The sequence below is a fragment of the Pleurodeles waltl genome, chromosome 3_1, assembly GCF_031143425.1.
Source record: "Pleurodeles waltl isolate 20211129_DDA chromosome 3_1, aPleWal1.hap1.20221129, whole genome shotgun sequence".
NCBI lineage: Eukaryota > Metazoa > Chordata > Amphibia > Caudata > Salamandridae > Pleurodeles > Pleurodeles waltl.
This window is the reverse complement of record NC_090440.1, coordinates 326,292,613-326,319,850: the sequence shown is the minus strand read 5'-3', so window position 1 is coordinate 326,319,850 and position 27,238 is coordinate 326,292,613. Positions and strand designations below refer to the sequence as shown.

Sequence of the window (27,238 nt, the reverse complement as noted above, 5' to 3'; positions counted from 1 at the left end):
GTACTCAATGTTACTGCTTTAATTACCTTTCACATTTAAATTGCGTACCACCTGTGCATCCGCCACTGGCAATATCAGACACTGAAATGCAGGCATCACTATTATTGTGATCCAGGAACATAGTGCTTGGCTGTATGTTAATAAATGTTGTTTAAAAAGTTTTGCAATAACTCTGGTTCCGAGAGGAAATGCACAATGGAATAAATGGTCAATGTGGCCCTTTCCGTGTGCGCTCCCTCCATTTTTCCATAATGCATTCCTCTCTGTCCATTTATTTCCTAGAATCTTCGAGATAGATTTAGAAGGAGCCCAGAGAGTCACGCAGGAATCCTTATTTTAATTGTTTCAGTGATGTCATTTTCTTCATAGATTGTTCTCTTGTAGTGGAGAATTCTGACCTCAGTTTGGAGATGGTAATGAATTTGCCCAGGCTATCGTTGGTAGCTTTTGCTATTCGAGTGATAATTATTAAAAACTGTGAGTTGGGACGTTAGCTTGTGCGTTAAGTTACAGCAAACGTGAATCATCGTGGCCTGAAAGTACATTTTGATGCTTTCAAAAGGTAGTGCTGTGATCCACTTTCGTCCCATCAGCAAGATCTTTCAAAATTAGACAAATGTTCTACACTGTTCTTTAATTACGTAGGTGAAGAACCACTCTGGACTTCATTTCTTGACACTTAATGAAATAGGTTACAGAACTGTGATTTTGATCAGGTTACAATGCATTTTTCGGAACTGCAATTTCACTTTTTCTCATTTGGTTGTGCATGTGAAATCATATTGTACAAATTAAAAAAAGTTTTTAATACTTAATTTTCTAGGTTTCATTCTCTTCTCGGATTCCAGTTGCTTTTCCTTCTGGTGATGCAAGCTCTCTCAGTAAAAACATTTTGATGTATGCTGCTACTTCTGTGCAAGAGAATTTCTCCTTGAGCATTTCGTCTCACATTTCAGTGGATAAAAGGTCAAGCACCACTGAAAGCCCAACAACTGTCCCTGTGGTTGCTCCTTCAGTAATGATGGTTTCAAAACATATTGATGGGTCTCTTAATCAGTGGGCAGTTACATTTGCTGATAAATCTTCATTCACAACAGTCCTTACTGTATCCCACAAATTTCGATACTGTGGACACCGATTCCATCTCAATGATTTGGCTTGCCACTCCGTTTTGCCACTGTTGCTCACCTCATCACATCACAATGCCTTATTAACTCCTGAATCAGAACTTCCCTGGGATTCTGACAGGCATAATGGAATTACGGACCCTGTGAAGCATGTTAAAGGCTCCTCTAGGCAACATTTCCGAAATGCAGCTACACGAACATTTCATGATCCCAATGCAATATACAGTGAGCTCATTCTGTGGCGTGTGGACCCAATAGGACCTTTGTCATACAGTGGAGGTGTGTCTGAACTGGCTCGAATTAACTCATTGCATACTTCAGCCTTCTCAAACGTTGCCTGGCTTCCAACACTTATTCCCAGCTACTGCCTAGGTAAGTGGTTTTAATTAAGATTTTGTACCAAATTTAACTGGCTTTAGCATTGCCAGTTAGCCAGCACCATACACATTTATATGTGATGTATTTATATTACAACAGATCATCTAATGAGCAAATGTTTTTATACTTTGTTTTTTTAATATTATAAGTAAGGTGTGTTGTTGTACCGTTTACATGCATTTTTGTGCTTCTGTGAGGTTTATTGTGACATGACTGTAAGCACAGATTAACTTTGATGTAACATGCAGGAGAATGTTACTTGACTTTGAAAAGGCAATCCAACATAATTTACTTACGCTATGTCCGAATAATTTAAGTGCCTTGTTTAATCCTACTTGCGAGAAAGTGCCACTGTTGGCATGCACCCCCCCCACACACCTTTTGGCTAATGTTGATGCCAACTTTGATTGAAAGTGTGCTGGGACCCTGCTAACCAGGCCTCAGCACCTGTGTTCTTTCCCAAAATCTGTACCTTTGTTTTCACATTGGCACACCCATGGCCCACAGCTAAGTCCCTTGTAAAAGATACCCATTGTACCAAGGGCCCTGTGACCATGGAAGTTCCCCAAGGGTTGCAGCATGTATTATGCCATCCTGGGGGACCCCTGACCAAGCACATGCACACTGCCCTTGCAGCTTGTGTGTGCTGGGGGGGAGAAAAAGGCAAAGTCGACATGGCACCCCTCTCAGGGTACCATGTCCACAAACCACTGCCTATGGCATAGGTAAGACACCCGTCTAGTAGGCCTTACAGCCCTAAGGCAGGATGCACTATACCATAGGTGAGGGCATAGCTGCATTAGCGATATACCCCTTCAGTGTCTAAGTCCATTCTTAGACATTGTAAGTGCAGTGTAGCCATATTGAGTATATGATCTGAGAGTTTGTCGTTACAAACTCATCAGCTCCATAATGGCTTCACTGAATACTGGGAAGTTCGATATCAAACTTCTCATCACAATAAACACCCACTGATGCCAGTGTGGGATTTATTGAAAAATGCACCCAGAGCGCATCTTAAAGATGCCCCCTGTATGTTATCCAAACGTCTAGTGCAGGACTGACCATTCTGTGCTAGCCTGCCACTTTCAGACAAGTTTCTGACCACAGGGGGTGAGAGCCTTTCTGCTCTCTGTGGTCAGAAACAAAGCCTGTCGTGGTTGGGGGCAGGGAGTGCTTCACACCTCCCCCTGCAGGAACTGTAACACCTGGCGGTGAACCTGAAAGGCTCAGGCTTCGGGTTACACTGGCCCAGAGCACCCCAGCTAGTGGAGTTGCCTGCCCCCCGGATAAACCCCCACTTTTGGCAGCAAGTCGGGCTGAAAGATTTGGCAAAACAAGGAAGAAGTGACCACCCTAGCTAGCACCACCCTTAAGGTGTCCAGAGCTGAGATGATCCCCTCCCTGCAGAATCCTCCATCTTGGTTTGGAGGACAGGCACCAATAGGGTTAGGTTTGTGCCCCCCTCCCCAAAGGGAGTGGGCACAGGAAGGGTGTATCCACTCTCAGGGACAGTAGCCATTGGCTACTGCCCTCTGACCCCTAACATGCTCCTAAATATAGGATTTATGGGCCTCCCTGAACCCAGCTCACCAGATTCCTAGTGACCTACAAGAAGGACTGCTAAGCTGAAACCCCCAGCAGGGAAGAAGGAAGAAGACAACTGATTTAGTCCCAGCCCTATTGGCCTGTCTCCTCCATCAGAGAATCTGAAAAAGAACAGCGGTGCACCCAGCTAGACCAGCGACCTCTGCCAAGCTTCAGAGGACTGCCCTGCACTCGAAAGGACCAGGAACCCCACTAGACAGCGGCCCTGTCCGAGAAGAAATAACAATCAAGGACTCCAACTTCCCTCCGGGTGCGTGAGTCCTAACCACTCTGCACCCGGCTCCCATGGCCCATGTCCAGGTGGCCCAACCAGCTAGAGAGGATCCCCAGGCGATTCCAAGCAAGTGCCCACCCTGGGTTTACCTCTCCACCCCTCCACGATGACACCTGCAGAGGGAATCCCGAGGACCCCCACTGACCGCGAAGCTCTGGACGAAGATATCTGATGCCTAAAGACACACTGCACCCTCAACCCCAAGGCCTTGGAGAACCCAACCTCTGGTTCAGCATTCAGCAGGCGACCCTCCTTCCTGTCCAGCCTGTGGGCTGCCTGAGATGACCCCCTGGACCTCACCTGCAGCTGACCTCCGAGGTCCCCTCAAAGAGAATCATTGGCGACCCAACATCTTGTTAGCACCCTGCACCTGGCCCCTCCAGCGCCGCTGAGGGTGTATGTTTGGTGTCTACTTATGCCCCCCTCCCCTGGGGCTCCTTTAATCCACCCCCCCATGTCTGCCCTCCGAAGTCATGGGTACCTGCCTGCAGATCTGAAAACGAGTGCCCCCAGTCGCCATAGAAGCCTATGTTATTTTTGCCTACACTTTTACCTCTGCACCCGGCTGGCCCCGTGTTGCTGGGGTTAGGTGTTAGGGGTTAACTTGAACCCTGCCTGTGGACTTCCTAAACCATGGAGACTGTAACTGTTGTACTTACCTGCAAATCGATCAAATGTTTTTTCCCCCCAGGAACTGTTTCTGAAAATTGCACTATCAAGTTTTAAAGGAAGGGATGTGTTCAGGGCGTCCCTTCCTAACGAATTTCACTGATATGTATGAATGTTTTGTGACTGAAATGCGGTTGCAGAATATTCATTTTGTACCAGCTGCTTGAAGGAGGTGGTAGCCCATTCACAAATGGGAATGGCTCCCCAAGGAACCCCTTACCCTTTATGAATGTGGGTAAAAATGTTTTTTTAAGAGCAGGCAGAGGTCCCATGGACACTGCCTACTCTTCAAAAATGAAAAAAATATATATATATTTTTGGAACACATCCCCCTTTTCCTTTATGAAAAACAGACTGCATTTAAAAATAATAATAATAATAATAATAATAATAATAATAATAATAATGCTTTATTGAAAAAGCAATCACAAACATGGTGGGCTTCTCACAATGGGTCACAAAGCAAGACCTACCTCATGGATATTAATGAGGTGTGTCTATTTGCAACCCAATGCGGCTCACACAGTGTGTCAAACACACATTGGAACATGGGTATTTGCGAGTTCCTAATTGTGAATCACAAACTTTCTCAATTAGGAAATGGTAAACTGATTATTTTTTTTTTTTTTACATCTGGCCCTATATCCCTTAGTTGTACCACTTCCTGTGTAGCATCTGATTCGTCAACTGGGTCGAAGCTTAATTTCTTCGTTCGCTTGTTATTAATCCTTCTTTGCTTTTTTTGATTGATCGCACTTTTGAAGATTTTTTTTAGAATTGTTTTGGGTTTTCCTCTTTCCCTGATCGATGGGGTAGATAGCGGTTTCTGGACAAGAAGAGTTTGTGAGAACTATTTTTGTAGGAGTCTCATCCAGTGGTTCTGTAAATATATTTACTCCAGTATTGGAACTTTCATAGATTCACATGCTTGAATCATTCCCCGTCATCGAGATGGGAGTCCCGGTACAATTTTCACAAGTAATGTTAAAACATATTGAAGAGAAAAAGGCCCTAGGCCTCTTCAATTTCATAGTCTATCAGAGTCATTTTGTGAAAAGGACCAAACCTGATCCTCCACCAATCAGGCGACAGCACCCTTCAGAACCTCCTGAGAGAAGCTCTAGCACCTCAGATTTTCTACCGCACGTCGTGCTAGGGAGTCTCCTCAGAGCTCTGCTCTGTCTTCACACCTTAATTCAGCTCTTTTTCTCTCAGAGAAACTAATTTATTGGGATTTGTCAGCTATTTTTCAACTATGTCTGACAAGGAAAAGAAGAGTCTCTTCAGAGACCGCAAGACTTGTGGGAAGAAAAGACTTCATTCTGAAGACCCTCATCAAGACTGCATTTACTGCCTGTACCCAGATCATTCAGCCAAAGACTGTAAGATTTGCCGTACTTTTTCTTCTAAAACCTTAAAAGATAGAGAAAGCAGATTATTAATATGGCTGCAGAAACTCAAACATAGGAAGGATCCAGTTTCTGGTTCTGGTTCTGAGAGTGAGGAATCATCAACATCTAAGAGATCAAAAAGTGCAAGATCACGCTCTAGATCTCCCTCACATATCTCAAGAAAAGCCCTCAAAAAGACTGCTTCAGGGCCTTGTAAGGGTCGCAGCCCATCTTCTTCCCCAACTAAACTCTCAAGTAAAGAGGGGAAAAAACATTTTTACAGTTCTGAGAGGCACAGAAAATCACCATCTGTGCCTTTCAAAAAGCCATCCTCTGTGACTGGAAAAAAGGCCTCGTCGACGGATTCCCCGACGCATTGCCGACGACAACAGCTACTTCGGGATTTCCATCGTCAACGGCTCCGTTGGCGACATCGACAAGAACAAGTACACCACCGTCGACGAGAACTGCAACGACGACATCAGTGTTGACGGCCGTCTACACCACGTCATCGTCGACGACGCTGATGTCGGTGTCAGCCCTACCGTCGTCGACGAAGCTTTCTGCTATTAAAATAACTGTGCGTCCAGCATCGACGGCACCGTCCATGACAAAGTCGATTTACACGTCATTGATGACACCGTCGACGAGACCGTCGACGAGGGAAAAACATCAAAAAAGAGGAGAAAAGTTAACTCCAACCCACACATCATCTAGTAAGGTATCCTCCCTGGTGCCAGTACATCTGTTGGAGGGAGATGAAGATTCAGATGAAGACGGGCCTTTTGGAACAGCCCACAGTCCTTCTGAATTGAATGTAAAATACCAGGAAGATGATGAGTACGAGGAAGCTTATGATCCCCAGGCTTACTCGGAGCATCAGCAGTATCAGCAGGGAGCGTATATTCCTTCCGACCTGCTTACTGGCCTTAGAGCGATGTTGGTAGATTACAACAGAAGGTTTCCTCCACAAGGAGAACAGCCTCCTCCATCACCTCTTTCTGGTGTTTCTACTCCACATCAAAGACCAACGTCTTTGCATCTCACAGATGTGGCCACTCCTGACATGACAATTCCCCAAGACACCGACATCTCAGAAGGAGATCAGGAAGAAGGAGAGCTCATAGACACTCACTCAGAGTGGGACGAGTACATTATTCCTGCTCCATCTTCTCCTTCTCATTCGAAGGTGGAATCCCCACCTGAAGACATTGGAGGTTTTCACAACCTCCTAGAGAGGGCAGCCAAGCGTTTTGCTTTACCGCTAACTACGAAGCAAACAGACTGTTTCCTAAATGATTTTAAAGAGCCCTTTCAAAAGTCTGTGCGCTCTATCCCGATGGTGAGCCACCTGTCGGAAGAGGGCCTTAAAGTCATGAATAATCCGGCAACAGTCACAGCAGTTTTTAGCTCCTGATGATGCACCAACATGCTTGACAGGACATCCTCCTCTGGATTCAGTAGTAGCTCAGGCAGCTCAAAGAAGATCAAAAAATCCTTCTTCCCCGATTTCCGCACCCCCAGACAAGGAGGGTAGGCGGTTAGATAACATAGGGAAAGGATTTTCGTCTACGGCCAGCCTAGTGCTTAGAGCTGCCAACTCCTTGGCTATTTTGTCTCGATACGACAGACAGCTTTGGGCGGATATTGCACCTTTTATAAATCAACTGCCAGAAGACGCAAAATCGGAGGCAAATAAGACTGTACAAGAAGGTCAACGCACGTCTGCAGAGCTTATAGACTGTGCAATGGATATAGCGACCACTGCTTTCAGACAGCTTGCAGGTGCTGCTGTATTAAGAAGACAGGGCTGGCCTAAAGCCACCTCATTTCGCCCAGAAGTCCAGAATAAAATCCTAGACTTACCCTTTGATGGCCAAGCGCTATTTGGGAAACATGTGGATGAAGCCCTACAGTCAATCAAAACAGACACGGCAAGGTTATTAGGGACCCTGCAATATCGAAAATCGTCCTTTCGTCCTAGGGGGCGTGGCCAACCCTCTTACAGAGGGGGATATCAACAACAGAGATATTCTTCCTATCCGTCATCTTCACAACAATATCGTCCATACTACTCCCAAAGGCAACCGACTCAACCAGCCTATAGTAGACCGGCAGGCCGGGGACGTTCAACCCGCCCGGCCAAAGATTCAGCTCATAGAACCTGATGTTTTCGAGGCGCCAACTACGCTCTGTCCTCCTCCTGTCACCCTGGGCGGGAGAATTTCCTTATTCCTCAGTCAATGGCAAACCATTACGTCAGACAGCTGGGTCCTACAATTAGTGGAACGGGCCATACTTTAGAATTTATCCAGATACCTCCCTCCAACCCTCCCCGCAGGACTCCTTCAAGATATCCTCAGCAACTCAAGGAGGAAGTCGACAAGTTGCTTCTCAAGGGAGCTATAGAGAAGATGCCTCGGGCTCAACGAGGAACAGGATTTTATTCCAGGTTCTTCATCATTCGAAAATAGTGGAAGGATTGGAGGCCGATCCTCGATTTAAGGCAACTAAATGTATACCTAAAAAAGAAATCGTTTAGAATGATCAGCCTGCAAGACGTCCTTCTGCGTCTCAATCAAAGAGGTTTTATGTCATCACTAGACCTCAAAGACGCATACTTCCACATACCCATCCACCCTGCCCACAGAAAGTATTTGAGATTCACCGTAGCCAGGAGCCATTATCAACAACGCATCCTTCCCTTCAGACTCAAATCAGCCCCCAGAATATTTACCAAATGCTTAGCACCAGTCGCAGCCTTTCTCAGGAGAAGAAAGCACCAGGTTTTTCCATACTTAGACGACTGGTTAATAAAGGCAAAGACTTACACAGGAGCACACAAGTCAACAAGAAAGTGCATTTCCTTATCGACCAATCTCGGATTCACAATCAACTGGGAGAAGTCCAACCCTCTACCAGTACGCAGTATTACTTTTCTGGGAGCAAAACTGAACACAGAATCCGGCATTGCATGTCCCACGTTAGAGAGACAACAAAGATTACTGACCCTAGGGAGTTCCATACAGAGAAGACGAAAGGTCACTGTCCGTCTCTTCAAATCACTGTTGGGCATGATGTCTTCGTGCATACCTCTGATCCCTCTGTGTCGGCTAAAGATGCGCCCCTTGCAGTAGCAGCTAAACCGTCAACGGCTCCAAGTATCAGGCACTTTCGAAGACCAGATACAAATAACTCCGATAATGATCAAAACTCTCAAATGGTGGGCTCAGAAGCATCATCTGTCAATTGGCCTCTCGTTTCTTCAACAGCCAGCCCCGTGGACCATAACAACGGATGCCTCACTGGAAGGCTGGGGCACAGTATTACAGGACTTGAAAATAAGTGGAAAATGGCCAATCCATCTGGCATCAATGCATATCAATTGGCTAGAACTCAGGGCAGTGCACCTCGCCTTACAAGCGTTTCTCCCAAGAATCTCAAGATCGCGAGTGGTGATAAGAACGGACAACACCACTACAATGCACTATCTCAACAAACAAGGAGGTACAAGATCTCTCACCCTCTCCAGGGAAGCCCAAGCGATCTGGAACTGGGCCTCACAGCAAGGCATCACACTAATAGCGGTACGCTTGCCGGGAATAAACAACAAGGCAGCAGATACACTCAGCAGGCAGAAATCGGACTGCCACGAGTGGGAACTAGACCAGACAGTACTGAACCAGATTTTTTCCCAGTGGGGAACACCAACAGTGGATCTGTTTGCGAAGGTGGACAACGCCAAATGCCGTTTCTTCGCAAGTTGGCATCACCAAAAGGGATCTTGGGGGAATGTGTTTTCGATATTCTGGTCAGACATCTTTGCTTACGCCTTTCCTCCCATTCCGTTGATCCCAAGGGTCCTCACGAAGATGAAAACAGAACCGTGCACTCTCATACTGATAGCCCTGTACTGGCCGCGCCAACATTGGTTCACAGAGCTCCTCATTCTGTCAGTCAAACCTCATATTCCACTGGAGCCGTTATCTCATTTACTAACAATGAACAACGGCCAGGTTCGGCACCCCGATCCGCAGTCAATGCGGTTATCAGCATGGCTCCTCACCACAGAGAGTTTGCGCATTTGAACATCCCGCAGGACTTCAGGGATATTTTGTCGAAGGCCAGAGCGGATAGCACTAACAAGACGTATCAGTGTAAGTGGAAAATATTCTGTGCCTGGTGTCATCAGCGTCGAATCGACCCTCTACTCTCACCACCAGAAGAAATATTGCCGTATCTCTTACAATTAGCTCAATCTGGCCTAGCACACTCGTCCATTAAAGTTCATGTAGCAGCTATAGCTGCATACAGACGTTCAGATGACACACCCTCTCTCTTCTCTTCTCGGCTGATTAAGAGATTTCTAAAGGGGCTTTTCAGGGTTTACCCTCCTTTCAGACCACCACCTCCTTCGTGGAATCTGAATATTGTTTTGGCACAACTGATGAAGCCTCCATTTGAACCGATCCACCGTGCTTCCCTCAAATACTTGTCGTGGAAGGTTGCCTTATTGATAGCTCTTACATCAGCTAGGCGGGTCAGTGAGGTGCAAGCGCTGTCCATCCAAGAGCCATTCCTGCAGCTTAAACATGATAGACTATTAATGCGCACTAACCCGCATTGTATTCCAAAGGTTCCGCCAGACTTTCACATGAACGAACCTTTAGTCTTCAAGTCTTTTTTTTCCCTCATCCATCTACTCCGGCGGAGAGGTCATTACAGTCTTTAGACGTGAAAAGATGCGTTCAATTTTATTTGGACAGGACTAAATCTTTTCGGCGCTCTAATCAGCTATTTGTGGCGTACAGTGCTCCTAGGAAGGGGTGCCCGCTATCCAAGCAGAGTATTTCTAGATGGATCGCCTCTGCTATTCGCTTTTGCCATCAGGCAGCGGGCAAACCTTTGCAGTCATCTGTGCATGCTCACTCGACGAGAAAAGTCTCATCGTCAGCGGCACTGTTTGCCGGAGTGCCACTACAAGACATATGTAGGGCAGCAACATGGAAGAGCTGTCATACCTTCACTAAGCACTACTGCTTGGAGTCCCTCTCTCACGGAGAGGTAGCAGTGGGCCAGGCGGTTCTCAGGAATCTCTTCAGGTGAAGGTGAGCCATTTCTCCTCCATCCCTCCATCCTAGAACAGGTATGCACATTATTTAAAAAAAAAAAGAAGAAAAAACAGAAATTGAGGTAAGGATAAGAGAACGCTATCACAATCACATAAGTAAGCGGGTTTACAGACATTGATCATGTTACAGTAGTGTCTTATGATAATTTCTATTACTGTTTTATTCTTTGAATTTCATCATGTATCTTCACAGGTATATCTGTATATATATTAGAGATAAGTATATATATATATATATATATATATATATATAGAGACATATGTCAGTATACTTATATACTTCATCATTTTATGCATGATGATAATAAGGTTTTGTGGTTCAAGATACTTTGGGGGTCATTCTGACCCTGGCGGCCGGTGACCGCCAGGGTCACCGACCACGGGAGCACCGTCAACAGGCTGGCGGTGCTTCAGAGGGCATTCTGACCGCGGCGGTTCAGCCGCGGCCAGAAAGGGTAAACCGGCGGTCTCCCGCCGGTTTACCACTGCCCTTGTGAATCCTCCATGGCTGCGGAGCGCGCTCCGCAGCCATGGGGATTCTGACACCCCCTACCGCCATCCTGTTCCTGGCGGGTCTCCCGCCAGGAACAGGATGGCGGTAGGGGGTGCCGCGGGGCCCCTGGGGGCCCCTGCAGTGCCCATGCCCATGGCATGGGCACTGCAGGGGCCCCCGTAAGAGGGCCCCGCAAAGTATTTCAGTGTCTGCTAAGCAGACACTGAAATACGCGACGGGTGCAACTGCACCCGTCGCACCCCTGCAACTACGCCGGCTCAATTCTGAGCCGGCGTCCTCGTTGCAGGGGCATTTCCTCTGGGCCGGCGGGCGCTCTTTTGGAGAGCGCCCGCCGGCCCAGAGGAAATGTCTGAATGGCCGCTGCGGTCTTTTGACCGCGGTGCGGTCATTCAGCGGCGGTACCTTGGCGGACGGCCTCCGCCGTCCGCCAAGGTCAAAATGACCCCCTTTGTTTATTAAAAATGTTGTCATTTTACAATGTGCATAGTTATTGCTGGCTACTCTGATTCAAGCATGTGAATCTATGAAAGTTCCAATACTGGAGTAAGAAAATAAGTTACTTACCTGTAACTGTAGTTCTCCAGTATTGGAATCTTTCATAGATTCACATGCGACCCACCCGCCTCCCCGGAGAAGCTCACTTCACCTCTTTTCTTTCTATTTATATATATATTCAACATAATATACGCACTTGTGCTTGGAAAATCTGAGGTGCTAGAGCTTCTCTCAGGTGGTTCTGAAGGGTGCTGTCGCCTGATTGGTGGAGGATCAGGTTTGGTCCTTTTCACAAAATGACTCTGATAGACTATGAAATTGAAGAGGCCTAGGGCCTTTTTCTCTTCAATATGTTTTAACATTACTTGTGAAAATTGTACCGGGACTCCCATCTCGACGACGGGGAATGATTCAAGCATGTGAATCTATGAAAGATTCCAGTACTGGAGAACTACAGTTACAGGTAAGTGACTTAATTTCTTTCTAAGGATATTAGCACAGAATCTTCAGATCTAGATTTGTGTTTTGTTTTGGCAGTGCGGTACACCTGGCAGGGTTCCAAATTCTCTAAACTTTGAACGCCTGTTTCCCTGTCAGTTTGCAGAGGATTGCAGATAAAGCGTCTAAAATATGGTCAATGCTATGTTTTGATTTTTCAGGTAAATTCAATGTAGATGATGGGATTCTCTCCAAACAGAGCAAAGGTTCAGAATATTGCACACAATTGCCCTGAGAATTACCTAGCGAACACATCTATGGGTGGAATACCAGATAATACTGCTCCTCTAAGGGATTGTGTACTAGGGCTGCTGCAGAATAACTTAAAAGACGTTTTCTGCTGTATTGAGAAGATGGCGTACAGCTGTTTTTGTTGTTGATATAATGTGCCTTTGTAATGAAAAACAACATCAACGTTCCATAGTGTAAAGTCTTCTTGAAAGGGGACTAAGCCCCGCATACTGATGCAAAGGGTAACACACCATTTGCATTTGGGCTAAAAGCAGATTGAGAGGCTTGAGGAATCTGTGAACAGATGGCGGTATTAAAGCAGCTCCAGAGTCCTCCACAACTTTCAGGAAACATGTTTGTATAGTAGCCATCCCCTTTAGTGCATGTATGTGGGATAATTTATTTTGTAATGGGCTAGATTTTTTTTCTTTCTACATAATCTAGTAGTTATTACTCTGCCCAAGTCAAGCTTTCCAGTTGTCATTATAAGTTCAATTAGCCACTTAGAGACTCACTTAGTGTTTGCCACAATGCCACAACACGGCCTAGAAAACAGGGTGGGACACCACGGAAAATTTCCAGGTACTAGATGACTATGCAGACAATTCAGTAATACTAATGGAAAAACCAGATCCCATTGGACTGTTAAGACGCTCCTGGTCAGTAACCCACCATGGTCTTTCTAGCTTTTGTGGAAAACTGCAAAAGCTGAGATTTGGGAAGCATAATATTACAGGATGTAGTTCACTTTCGTTCAGTTTGCAAAAATATCTTGTCTAATCTGTCTACAGATGAGTCTGAAGTGGTTCACTTACCTCCTCCTCCTTCCATTTCTACCCAAGAGGTTAAGTGTCCAAACTCCAAATACCTTTGTTCTGGTTGCTGCTGCTGTGCTTTAACCACAGTTAACTACAGTTGAAGGTATGATTTGGCTCCAGCTCAACCCCCATGCCATGTTCTCCCCCCGACAGCCTTGGCAGGATTCAACAGCTCACCAGTGAGGCCTCTGAAGACGCACGCAGCACGACAGGTGGCTGGCGGGAGGGAGGAGATGCGGCAATGTAACAATGCCGGCAAAACCCGTTGCCAGCCGGCAGCTGACAAGCCTTTTCCTTTCCCAGGCACACAAACGAGCAGAAGGTAGCTAGCACATAGAAAGCAATGTGGTTTCGGAACTCCTGCGGCGCTAGGTGAGGATGATTGCTTGTCAGGGCCTGTGGGTGGGCACAAGCATGGCACTGCAGCACAGCGTCAGCTATCGTCCGCAAGAGGATGAGGAGCCTTTTCTTTTTCTGGGGCTCTTCGTTTGTTAATGTGCGATACAACCTAGCTCCCTCAACTACCTGCATTTGCCACTTCTGCTGCTCTGCACCCCACTCAGCATCAACGTAACTATGCACTGCTTCTTTACCTTAATTGTGGTATTTCTCCTTTTCTTTAACGTGCAGCACGCTCCCAGGCTTTAAGGGCCTCCTATTGTGCTGGTCTAGGGGAAGGTCTTATACCATACAATACTCCTCTTAGATACTCAATAATTCTCAAACTAAATTCGTCCTTTTGCAGCAGTCCCAGCATATGTATGTGTCGGATCTACTTGTTGCACACATTTTATGATTAAATCCTAGTGAGGAGCCCTTTGGGTTCCATTTTGGAAGATACACACAGTGTATTGCTGACATTCCTGAGATTGTATGGAGGAGACCCAGATATTTCAGAAATAAAATGTTTTTAGACATTCACAGAAGTGACATTGATGACATTGTTGTACTACAGACAAAGGACCAGGATTTTATGGAAGACAAAACATTGATCTCCTTTGTGCCCACACAACTTAAGAAGCCCCTTTCTAGAGGGGGCATAACCACATGTGTGATGCATCATGGTGTAGGAGGCTGGCCTGGCTTGTAGTGGGTACCAGAGGTACTTACACCTTGTGCCAGGTCCAGTTATCCCTTATTAGTGTAGAAGAGGTGTTTCTAGCAGTTAAGGCTGATAGAAGGTAGCTATGGCAAAGCAGCTTAGGCTGAACTAGGAGACATGTAAAGCTCCTACTATACCACTGGTGTCATATGCACAATATCATAAGAAAACACAATACACGGATATACTAAAAATAAAGGTAGTTTATTTTTATGACAATATGCCAAAAGTATCTCAGTAAGTACCCTATAGGATGCCAAATATACACAAGATATATGTACACAATACCAAAATTATGCAGTAATAGCAAAAGGAAGTAATGCAAGCAGTGTAAAGTTACAATAGATTGCAATAGGAGCACATAGGTATAGGGGCAACACAAACCATATACTCCAAAAGTGGAATGCGAACCACGAATGGACCCCAAACCTATGTGAGCTTGTAGAGGGTCGCTGGGGCTGTAAGAAAACAGTGAGGATTAGAAAAATAGCCCACCCCAAGACCCTGTAAGGTAGGTGTAAAGTGCACCTACAACCACCAGAAAGCACAGAAGTCGTGATAGGGGGATTCTGCAAGGAAAACCAACACCAGCAATGCAACAACAGTGGATTTCCAGACCTGAGTACGTGTAAGACAAGGGGACCAAGAGTCGCAACAGTGTGGAGAGTGGGCAGGAGCCCAGGAAATGCCAGCTGAGGGTGCAAGGAAGCTGCCACCGGATGGAAGAAGCTTGGTGTTTTGCAAGAACGAAGAGGACTAGGAACTTCCCCTTTGGAGGATGGATGTCCCACGTTGTGAAGAAGCTTGCAGAGGTGTTCCCACGCGGAAAGACCGCAAACAAGCCTTGCTAGCTGCAAGAGTCGCGGTTAGGGTTTTTGGATGCTGCTGTGGCCCAGGAGGGACCAGGATGTCGCCACTTGGATGAGGAGACAGAGGGGGCGCCCAGCAAGTCAGGAAGCCCTCACAGAAGCAGGCAGCATCCACAGAAGTACCGGAACAGGCACTTAGAAGAGGAGTGAACCGGGGTCCACCCAAGTCACAAAAGGGAGTCCCACGACGCCGGAGGACAACTCAGAAGGTTGTGCACTGCAGGTTAGAGTGTCGGGGACCCAGGCTTGGCTGTGCACGAAGGAAATCCTGGAAGAGTGCACAGGAGCCGGAGCAGCTGCAAATCACGCGGTACCCAGCAATGCAGTCTAGCGTGGGGAGGCAAGGACTTATCTCGACCCAACTTGGACTGAAGAGTCACTGGACTGTGGGAGTCACTTGGACAGAGTTGCTGAGTTCCAGGGACCATGCTCGTCGTGCTGAGAGGGGACCCATAGGACCGGTGATGCAGTCTTTTGTTGCCTGCGGTTGCAGGGGGAAGATTCCGTCGGCCCACGGGAGATTTCTTCAGAGCTCCTGGTGCAGAAAGGAGGCAGGCTACCCCGAGAGCATGCACCACCAGGAAACAGTCGAGAAAGCCGGAAGGATGAAGCGATACAAGATTGCAGTAGTCGTCTTTGCTACTTTGTTGCGGTTTTGCAGGCGTCCTGAGTAGTCAGCGGTCGATCCTTTGGCAGAAGGTGAAGAGGGAGATGCAGAGGAACTCTGGTGATCTCTTGCATTCGGTATCTGAAGAATTCCCCAAAGCAGAGACCCTAAACAGCCAGAAAAGGAGGTTTGGCTACCTAGGAAGGAGGATTGACTACTAAGAGAGGTAAGAGCCTATCAGAAGGAGTCTGACGTCACCTGCTGGCCCTGGCCACTCAGAGCAGTCCAGTGTGCCAGCACACCTCTGAATGCAAGATGGCAGAGGTCTGGGGCACGCTGGAGGAGCTCTGGGCACCTCCCCTGGGAGGTGCAAGTCAGGGGAGTGGTCACTCCCCTTTCCTTGGTCCAGTTTCACGCCAGAGCAGGGCTGGGGGATCCCTGAACCGGTGTAGACTGGCTTATGCAGAGATGGTTACCATCTGTGCCCATCAAAGCATTTCCAGAGGCTGGGGGAGGCTACTCCTCCCCAGCCCTGACACCTATTTCCAAAGGGAGAGGGTGTAACACCCTCTCTCTCAGAGGAAGTCCTTTGTTCTGCCTTCCTGGGCCAGGGCTGCCGGGACCCCAGGAGGGCAGAAACCTGTCTGAGGGGTTGGCAGCAGCAGCAGCTGCAGTGGAAACCCCGGAAAGGCAGTTTGGCAGTACCCGGGTTCTGTGCTAGAGACCCGGGGGATCATGGAATTGTGACAATTCAATGATCTTAGACATGTTACATGGCCATGTTCGGAGTTACCATTGTGACGCTATACGTAGGTAGTGACCTATGTATAGTGCACACGTGTAATGGTGTCCCCGCACTCACAAAGTCTGGGGAATTTGCCCTGAACAATGTGGGGGCGCCTTGGCTAGTGCCAGGGTGCCCACACACTAAGTAACTTTGCACCCAACCTTCACCAGATGAAGGTTAGATATATAGGTGACTTATAAGTTACTTAAGTGCAGTGGTAAATGGCTGTGAAATAACGTGGACGTTATTTCACTCAGGCTGCACTGGGAGGCCTGTGTAAGAATTGTCAGATCTCCCTATGGGTGGCAAAAGAAATACTGCAGCCCATAGGGGTCTCCTGGAACTCCAATACCCTGGGTACCTCAGTACCATATACTAGGGAATTATAAGGGTGTTCCAGTATGCCAATGTGAATTGGTGAAATTGGTCACTAGCCTGTTAGTGACAATTTGGAAAGCAGAGAGAGCATAACCACTGAGGTTCTGGTTAGCAGAGCCTCAGTGAGACAGTTAGTCATCACACAGGGAACACATGCAGGGCACATACTTATGAGCACTGGGGCCCTGTGACACATAGACTAAAACAACATATATACAGTGAAATATGGGGGTAACATGCCAGGCAAGATGGTACTTTCCTACACAACCCCCTCCCCCCCCCACCCCACCCCAAACGAAGGACAATAAGACTAGCCATGACCTGATGAGTCTTCATTGTCTAAGTTGAAATATCTGGAGAGTCCATCTGCATTGGAGTGGGTACTCCCAGGTCTATGTTCCACTGTATAGTCCATTTCCTGTAGAGATATGGACCACCTCAACAATTTAGGATTTTCACCTTTCATTTGTTTTAGCCAAAGTAGAGGTTTGTTGTCTGTCTGAACAATGAAGGGAGTGCCAAACAGGTATGGCCTCAACTTCTTCAGTGCCCAGACCACAGCAAAGGCCTCCCTCTCAATGGCAGACCAATGCTTTTCTCTAGGGGTCAACCTTCTGCTTATAAAAACTACTGGTTGATCCTGGCCCTCAGAGTTAAGTTGTGATAAGACTGCCCCTACCCCTAATTCAGATGCATCAGTTTGAACAATGAATTTCTTGGAGTAACATGGGCTTTTTAGGACAGGTGCAGTGCACATGGCCTGTTTGAGCTCCTCAAAAGCTTTCTGACAGCTAGCTGTCCACAATACCTTTTTAGGCATTTTCTTACTAGTGAGATCATTAAGTGGGGCTGCAATGGAGCCATAGTTTTTAATGAATCTCCTGTAATACCCAGTGAGGGATAGGAAGGCTCTCACCTGGGTCTGAGTTGTAGGGGGAACCAAATCTATGATTGTCTGGATTTTCCCCTGAAGTTGTGCAATCTGTTCTCCACCTACCAGGTGTCCCAGATAAACCACTTTCCCCTGTCCTATCTGGCACTTTGAAGCCTTGATAGTGAGGCCTGCCTTTTGCAAGGCCTCCAAAACTTTCCACAGGTGGAGCAGGTGATCATCCCAGGTGGAGCTAAAGACAGCTATATCGTCCAGATATGCTGCACTAAAAGCCTCCAACCCTTGCAGGACTGTATTCACCAACCTCTGAAAAGTGGCAGGTGCATTTTTCAACCCAAAGGGCATCACTGTAAATTGGTAGTGCCCTCCTATAGTTGAAAATGCAGTTTTAGCTTTAGCATCCTCTGCTAATTTGATCTGCCAATACCCTGCAGTTAAATCAAAGTTGCTTAGATACTTGGCAGATGCCAGTATATCTATGAGCTCATCTGCCCTGGGTATAGGGTGAGCATTAGTTTTTGTTACCTGGTTGAGACCTCTGTAATCTACACAAAACCTCATCTCCCTTTTTCCATCTTTTGAGTGAGGCTTTGGTACAAGCACCACAGGAGAGGCCCATGGGCTTTCAGAATGTTCAACCACTCCTAGATGAAGCATTTTCTGAACTTCTTGCTTTATGAGGTCCCTGCCATGGTCAGGCTGCCTATAGATTTTACTTTTGACAGGTAAGCTGTCTCCAGTATCAATTGTGTGTTCACACCAAGATGTGGTGCCTGGCACAGTTGAAAAGAGTTCAGAAAACTGTCCAAAGAGATTTATGCAGTTGTCTTTCTGCTCAGCAGTAAGACAGTCTGCCAAAACTACTCCTTCCACTAAAGCATCATCTTCAGTGGAAGAGAAGAGATCAGGGAGATGGTCACTCTCTTCTTCCTGTCTTTCATCTGTTGCCATGAGTAGGGTGAGATCAGCCCTGTAATAGTAGGGTTTTAGGCGGTTTACATGTAGCACCCTAAGGGGACTCCTGGCAGTGCCCAGGTCAACCAAGTAGGTGACCTCGCCCTTCTTTTCAACAATTACATGGGGTCCACTCCATTTGTCTTGGAGTGCTCTTGGGGCCACAGGCTCCAATACCCACACCTTCTGTCCTGGTTGGTACTGAATCAGAACAGCCTTCTGGTCATGCCATTGCTTTTGGAGCTCTTGGCTGGCCTGAAGGTTTTTACTGGCCTTTTTCATGTACTCAGCCATTCTGGATCTTAGGCCGAGTACATAGTCCACTATGTCTTGTTTGGGAGCTTTTAAAGGTTGTTCCCAACCCTCCTTCACAAGTGTTAGGGGACCTTTTAGAGGGTGCCCAAAGAGGAGTTCAAAGAGGCTGAAGCCCACTCCTATCTGGGGTACCTCCCTGTAAGCAAAAAGGAGGCAAGGTAACAAGACATCCCATCTCCTCCTGAGTTTTTTTTAGGGAGTCCCATTATCATTCCTTTGAGAGTTTTATCAAACCTCTCTACCAGTCCATTTGTTTGCGGATGATAAGGTGTGGTGAATTTGTATGTTACACCACATTCCTTCCACATCGCCTTCAAGTATGCAGACATAAAGTTGCTACCCCTGTCTGATACAACCTCTTTTGGAAAACCCACCCTGGAAAAGATTCCCAGGAGGGCTTTTGCCACTGCAGGTGCTGTAGTGGTCCTTAGAGGAATTGCTTCAGGATATCTTGTGGCATGGTCCACTACCACCAAGATAAACCTATTGTCTGAAGCAGTAGGAGGGTCCAGGGGGCCAACTATGTCAACCCCAACCCTTTCAAAGGGGACCCCAACCACAGGTAGTGGAATAAGGGGAGCCTTTGGTGTGCCACCAGTCTTGCCACTGGCTTGGCTGGTCACGCAAGACTTACAAAAATCTTTTGTGTCCTCTGACATCCTAGGCCAGTGAAACAGGGGGACAAGCCTTTCCCATGTTTTAATCTGGCCCAAATACCCAGCCAAAGGAATGTCATGTGCCAGAGTTAGGAGGAACTCTCTGTACTGCAGGGGAATGACCAATCTCCTGGCTGCTCCAGGTTTTGGGTCCCTTGCCTCTTTGTACAAGAGGTTGTCCTCCCAGTAAACTCTATGTGAGTCACTGACATCCCCATTTTTCTGTTTGACAGCTTGCTGTCTGAGACCCTCTAATGTGGGACAGGATTGCTGTACCACACTCTGCTCCTCCCTGGCAGGCCCCCCTCCACCCAAAAGCTCAGCAGTGTCTGCTGCCATCTCATCTGGTGAAGGTTCTGCACAGGGAGGACATTCTTCTTCCTCAGAATGAGAATCATCTGTAGAGGGAGGGATAGTGGGTAGGGATTTACCCTTGCTACCCCTAGCTTTAGGGAGCACTTGGTCCATTGTTCCAGGATCCAAGTCACCCTGTCCTTTTTGCCCTGAGCGTTTGTCAAAGCAAAAATATGCCCAGGAATGCCCAGCATTGCTGCATGAGCCTCCAACTCCACTTCTGCCCAAGCTGATGTCTCTAAATAATTTCCTAGTAGACAGTCTACAGGTAAATCTGAAGCAACCACAACTTTCTTTGGATCAGTAACCCCCCCCCCCCCCCCTGTTGAGATTTACAACAGCCATGGGGTGGCTAAGAGTTTTGTTATTAGCGTCTGTCACTTGGTACTGGTGACCAAGTAGGTGTTGTTTAGGGTGTACCAGTTTCTATATTACCATGGTAACACTGGCACCTGTGTCCCTGTAGGCCTGAACCTCAACACCATTGATTAGGGGAAGTTGCTTGTACTTATCCATATTAAGGGGACAAGCAACCAAGGTGGCCAAATCAATGGCACCTTCAGAGACTAACACAGCCTCTGTGGTCTCCCTAACAAGACCAACCCAAACTAAATTACCAAAAGTGAGCCCAGCTACTCCCTTGGATTGGCTATTAGTAGGTTTGCTCCCACCACCACTGCTATTACTAGGGGCACTAGAGGTTGCAGTAGGGGTTGTGGTAGTGGGAGGTTTGGTGTTTTTCTTTGGACAACTGGCATCAGTTGTCCAATGGCCTTCTACTTTACATAAATAGCACCAAGGCTTTTTAATTTGATTTGAAGAGGATTTGGACCCACCACCCCCACCAGAGTGTTTTTGTGGGCCTGATGAAGACTCATTTTTAGATTTGTCCCCACCCTTGTCAGAAGACTTACCATCCTTCTTCTTGCCATCTTTGTCACCCCCTGTATGAACTTTTCTGTTCACTCTTGTTCTGACCCATTTGTCTGCCTTCTTTCCCAATTCTTGGGGAGAGGTCAGATCTGAGTCCACTAGAAATTGGTGTAACAAGTCAGACACACAGTTATTCAGAATTTGCTCTCTCAGAATAAGATTATACAGGCTTTTATAGTCAGAAACTTTACTGCCATGTAACAACCCCTCCAAGGCCTTCACTGAATAGTCAACAAAGTCTATCCAGTCTTGTGAGGACTCTTTTCTGGTGTCTCTGAACTCAATCCTGTATTGTAAAATGGTTAAGCCAAATCCATCCACGAGTGCATCCTTCAAAACTGCAAAATTATTGGCATCACTTTCTCTAACAGTAAGGTGCCTATCCCTACCCTTTCCATTGAAAGACAGCCATAGAATAGCAGCCCACTGCCTTTGAAGGACCCCCTGTACCATACAGGCCCTCTCAAATGCAGCAAACCACTTGTTAATGTCATCCCCCTCCTTGTAAGGGGGAACTATCTTGTGCAGATTCCTGGAATCATGCTCTCTCACATGATTGCTATCAGGAATACTGCTGCTGCCACCATGGGGTCCAAACCCCAATCTCTGTCTCTCCTTCTCCAGGTCTAGGGATTCCCTGTCTAGAGCCAGCTGTTGATGTTTAAGCTTCAGCCTGGTCTCTTCCACTCTCAACTTTTTGAGTTCCCTTTCTAACATGTTGTCTTCAGGGTGGGTGGGTTGGGAATGTTTAGACACTGAGGATATATTGGAACCAACAGAGGGAGACCTGTCCCTAACAGCTTGCACTCGAACAACCTGGCCTCCAGGAACAAAAGCATCCCTACTATGATGAGAGCTTCTATTACTACCAGCATTGCTATGTGGTCTGCTAAGGGGCAGATTTGGAATAGAACCCTCCACACCTCCCTCAAGGGGTTCCCCTGAGTCAGAGTGTGAGCTATCTACTATCTTCTTAATTGAAGTGCCAGCTAGGGACTTATCATTCTCAATGAGCAAATTAAATAGAAATTCTCTTGAAGGATTCTTTCCTATCACTAAACCTCTATCAATACAGAGACTCCTTAGGCTCTTAAAGTTTAGATTGTCATAAGTAGTATTGACCATTTTAAGAGAAGTTCCTACATCAGACATGATAGAAGAAGGTTTAGAGACAGTGATAAGAGAGAAAAAGTTTCAGGACTTTTTAAAGAACAGGAAAAAAAAACTTTGTGAAACTTTTAGAAAGTTTAGGAGTACTTTTCAGCACTTAGCAGAAAGTGTAAGAGAAGAAATGCAAAACTTTTTGCTTAGGTGTACTTACACTGAACTTGTTTTGTATATGTTTCTCTTATGAAAAGTACAAAATGACAAAGTGGTAAGTAGTTACAAGTACTTATCCCACTGCTGCACAACCAATGTAGGAGGCTGGCCTGGCTTGTAATGGGTACCAAAGGTATTTACACCTTGTGCCAGGTCCAGTTATCCCTTATTAGTGTAGAAGAGGTGTTTCTAGCAGCTTAGGCTGATAGAAGGTAGCTATGGCAAAGCAGCTTAGGCTGAACTAGGAGACATGTAAAGCTCCTACTATACCACTGGTGTCATATGCACAATATCATAAGAAAACACAATACACAGATATACTAAAAATAAAGGTACTTTATTTTTATGACAATATGCCAAAAGTATCTCAGTGAGTACCCTCAGTATGAGGATGCCAAATATACACAAGATATATGTACACAATACCAAAATTATGCAGTAATAGCAAAAGGAAGTAATGCAAGCAGTGTAAAGTTACAATAGATTGCAATAGGAGCACATAGGTATAGGGGCAACAAAAACCATATACTCCAAAAGTGGAATGCGAACCACGAATGGACCCCAAACCTATGTGAGCGTGTAGAGGGTCGCTGGGGCTGTAAGAAAACAGTGAGGGTTAGAAAAATAGCCCCCCCCAAGACCCTGTAAGGTATGTGTAAAGTGCACCTACAACCCCCAGAAAGCACAGAAGTCGTGATAGGGGGATTCTGCAAGGAAAACCAACACCAGCAATGCAACAACAGTGGATTTCCAGACCTGAGTACCTGTAAGACAAGGGGACCAAGTCCAAGAGTCGCAACAGTGTCGAGAGTGGGCAGGAGCCCAGGAAATGCCAGCTGAGGGTGCAAGGAAGCTGCCACCGGATGGAAGAAGCTTGGTGTTTTGCAAGAACGAAGAGGACTAGGAACTTCCCCTTTTGAGGATGGATGTCCCACGTTGTGAAGAAGCTTGCAGAGGTGTTCCCACGCAGAAAGACCGCAAACAAGCCTTGCTAGCTGCAAGGGTCGCGGTTAGGGTTTTTGAATGCTGCTGTGGCCCAGGAGGGACCAGGATGTCGCCACTTGGATGAGGAGACAGAGGGGCCCCCCAGCAAGTCAGGGAGCCCTCACAGAAGCAGGCAGCACCCACAGAAATACCGGAACAGGCACTTAGAAGAGGAGTGAACCGGAGTCCACCCGAAGTCACAAAAGGGAGTCCCACTACGCCGGAGGACAACTCAGAAGGTTGTGCAATGCAGATTAGAGTGTCGGGGACACAGGCTTGGCTGTGCACAAAGGAAATCCTGGAAGAGTGCAAAGGAGCCGGAGCAGCTGCAAATCACGCGGTACCCAGCAATGCAGTCTAGCGTGGGGAGGCAAGGACTTACCTCCACCAAACTTGGACTGAAGAGTCACTGGACTGTGGGAGTCACTTGGACAGAGTTGCTGAGTTCCAGGGACCATGCTCGTCGTGCTGAGAGGGGACCCAGAGGACCGGTGATGCAGTCTTTTGTTGCCTGCGGTTGCAGGGGGAAGATTCCGTCGACCCACAGGAGATTTCTTCAGAGCTCCTGGTGCAGAAAGGAGGCAGGCTACCCCTAGAGCATGCTCCACCAGGAAACAGTCGAGAAAGCTGGCAGGATGAAGCGATACAAGGTTGCTGGCGTCCTGAGCAGTCAGCGGTCGATCCTTTGGCAGAAGGTGAAGAGGGAGATGCAGAGGAACTCTGGTGAGCTCTTGCATTTGGTATCTGAAGAATTCCCCAAAGCAGAGAACCTAAATAGCCAGAAAAGGAGGTTTGGCTACCTAGGAAGGAGGATTGGCTACTAAGAGAGGTAAGAGCCTATCAGAAGGAGTCTCTGACGTCACCTGCTGGCCCTGGCCACTCAGAGCAGTCCAGTGTGCCAGCACACCTCTGAATCCAAGATGGCAGAGGTCTGGGGCACGCTGGAGGAGCTCTGGACACCTCCCCTGGGAGGTGCAGGTCAGGGGAGTGGCCACTCCCCTTTCCTTTGTCCAGTTTCGCGCCAGAGCAGGGCTGGGGGATCCCTGGCCCGGTGTAGACTGGCTTATGCAGAGATGGGCACCATCTGTGCCCATCAAAGCATTTCCAGAGGCTGGGGGAGGCTACTCCTCCCCAGCCCTGACACCTATTTCCAAAGGGAGAGGGTGTAACACCCTCTCTCAGAGGAAGTCCTTTGTTCTGCCTTCCTGGGCTAGGGCTGCCTGGACCAAAGGAGGGCAGAAACCTGTCTGAGGGGTTGGCAGCAGCTGCAGTGGAAACCCCGGAAAGGCAGTTTGGCAGTACCCTGGTTCTGTGCTAGAGACCCGGGGGATCATGGAATTGTCTCCCCAATGCCAGAATGGAATTGGGGTGACAATTCCATGATCTTAGACATGTTACATGGCCATGTTCGGAGTTACCATTGTGACACTATACATAGGTAGTGACCTCTGTATAGTGCCTGCGTGTAATGGTGTCCCCGTACTCACAAAGTCCGGGGAATTTGCCCTGAACAATGTGGGGGCGCCTTGGCTAGTGCCAGGGAGCCCACACACTAAGTAACTTTGCACCCAACCTTCACCAGGTGAAGGTTAGACATATAGGTGACTTATAAGTTACTTAAGTGCAGTGGTAAATGGCTGTGAAATAACGTGGACGTTATTTCACTCAGGCTGCACTGGCAGGCCTGTGTAAGAATTGTCAGACCTCCCTATCGGTGGCAAAAGAAATGCTGCAGCCCATAGGGGTCTCCTGGAGCCCCAATACCCTTGGTACCTCAGTACCATATACTAGGGAATTATAAGGGTGTTCCAGTATGCCAATGTGAATTGGTGAAATTGGTCACTAGCCTGTTAGTGACAATTTGGAAAGCAGAGAGAGCATAACCACTGAGGTTCTGGTTAGCAGAGCCTCAGTGAGACAGTTAGTCATCACACAGGGAACACATACAGGGCACATACTTATGAGCACTGGGGCCCTGCCTGGCAGGGTCACAGTGACACATAGACTAAAACAACATATATACAGTGAAATATCGGGGTAACATGCCAGGCAAGATGGTACTTTCCTACACATGGTTGTTAAACAGTTCAAACAAATAGCTCACTGCTATTGCACAGGCACGTTAAGCACCTAAAAAGAACACTGCTGCCATGGATTTCCTTGCACACTTTCCACTTATGCATAACTGCTAGGCAGCCAAGTGGGCATTTGCTCATACATGCACAAAGCATTGCTGAATTAACATTCAAGAAAGGAAGCCCAGGTGAGTCAAGCAGACTTAAAGACATCATTCACTACTATTAGCTCTACTTTCTGTTCACCTCAGGTTAAAGCTGGTAGGGCACTGCTTTTATGCTGGTACACAGCATGTGACTGACAACAGCACATGCTGAAAACGAAACATGTGACTTGTAACCAACTATTTGAAACTTGTGTTGTAGCTTCAGGTGTCATATCCCTGAAAGGGATTCTCTGTGACCAGTGACAAGCACCTTGAACCTCTGTGTTGCTGTTGAAGCATCCTGTGTTTATCAGAACTGCATTGTAGGAAGTTGGCTCTGTATATACTATCTCAAAGTGAGAGATAGTGTGCACAGAGTCCAAGGGTTCCCCATAGAGGTAAGATAGTGGCAAAATTAGATAATTCCAATGCTCTATTTTGTGGTAGTGTGGCCGAGCAGTAGGCTTCTCAGAGCCTAGTGTTAAGCATTTGTTGTACACACGCAGGCAATAAATGAGGAACACACAATCAAAGACTTAACTCCAGGCCAGTAGTTTTTATATAGAAAAATATATTTTCTTAATTTATTTTAGAACCACAAGATTCAAGATTTGAAGTAAATACATAAAATCCAATGCACTCCACAAAGGTAAGTAAGGAACTTTGAGTCAGAGCAATAACATACACAGTTTTAGGTAAAATGGCAATAAGCTATTTTAAAAGTGCAAAAATCAACAGTTCCTGGGGGAGGTAAGTATTGGTTAGTTTTTCAGGTAAGTAAGGCACTTACAAGTTCATGTTCCTAGTTACAGGCAGCCCACTGTTGGGGGTTCAAGGCAACCCCATGGTCACCGCACCAGGAACACAGGACCGGTCAGGTGCAGAGGTCAAAGGAGGGCCTAAAACACATAAGCGCCTGTGGAGAACAGGGGTGCTCCGGTTCCAGTCTGCCAACATGTAAGTACCTGCGTCTCCGGAGGGCAGACCAGGGGGGTTTGTATAGTACTGGGGGGGGGGGGGGGGGGGGGGGAACACAATTACGCAGACACAAAACACACCCTCAGCGGCACAGGGGCGGCCGGGTGCAGTGTGCAAAGCAGGCGTTGGGTTTTCAATAGAGGGAACCTGTGGTCACTGTAGCAGTGCAGGCAAGGCACAGGGGGGCTTCTTGGGCCAACCACTGACTGGGCTAGGCAGACGGTCGCCTGATGGTCACTCCTGCACTGGAGTTCGGTTCCTTCTGGTCCTGGGGCCTGCCGATGCAGTGTTTGGTCCAGGCGTCGGGTTCTTTGTACTAGGCAGTCGCGGTCAGGTGGGAGCCTCTGGATCCTCTCTGCATGCGTCACTGTAGCGGTCTAGGGGAGGGGTCGTCTCAGGTTACTCATGAGGTCGCAGTCGCCTGGGAGTCCTCCCTGCTGTGTTGGTTCTCTGGAGCACGAGCCTGGGGCGTTGGGTGCAGTGTGAGAAGTCTCACGCTTCCGCCTGGAAGAGTGAGTTCTTTAAAAGTTGTAAGAAAGTTGCAAAGTTGTTGCTGTTTTTGAACAGTGCCGCTTTTCACTGGAGTTTCTTGGTCCTTCGGGATCAGGGCAGTCCTCAGAGGCTTCAGAGGTCGCTGGTCCCTGTCGGATGCGTTGCTGTGCAGGTTCTTTGAGTCTGGAGACAGGCCAGTAGGGCTGGGGCCAAGTCAGTTGGTGTCTCTGTCGTCTCTGCGGGGCTTTCAGGTCAGCAGTCC

The 27,238-nt window shown here is 47.3% G+C and overlaps 1 protein-coding gene across 2 annotated transcripts in view; it reads left to right on the top strand.

Moving 5' to 3' along the window:
- Positions 1 to 27,238, top strand: part of DMXL2 (Dmx like 2) — a 1,615,381-nt gene that overhangs the window by 287,263 nt on the left and 1,300,880 nt on the right. For both annotated transcript variants that reach the window (XM_069222485.1, XM_069222484.1), the window contains exon 12: positions 824 to 1,499. In XM_069222485.1, coding sequence (XP_069078586.1) covers positions 824 to 1,499 — 676 coding nt within the window. The remainder of the gene's footprint in view (positions 1 to 823; positions 1,500 to 27,238) is intronic.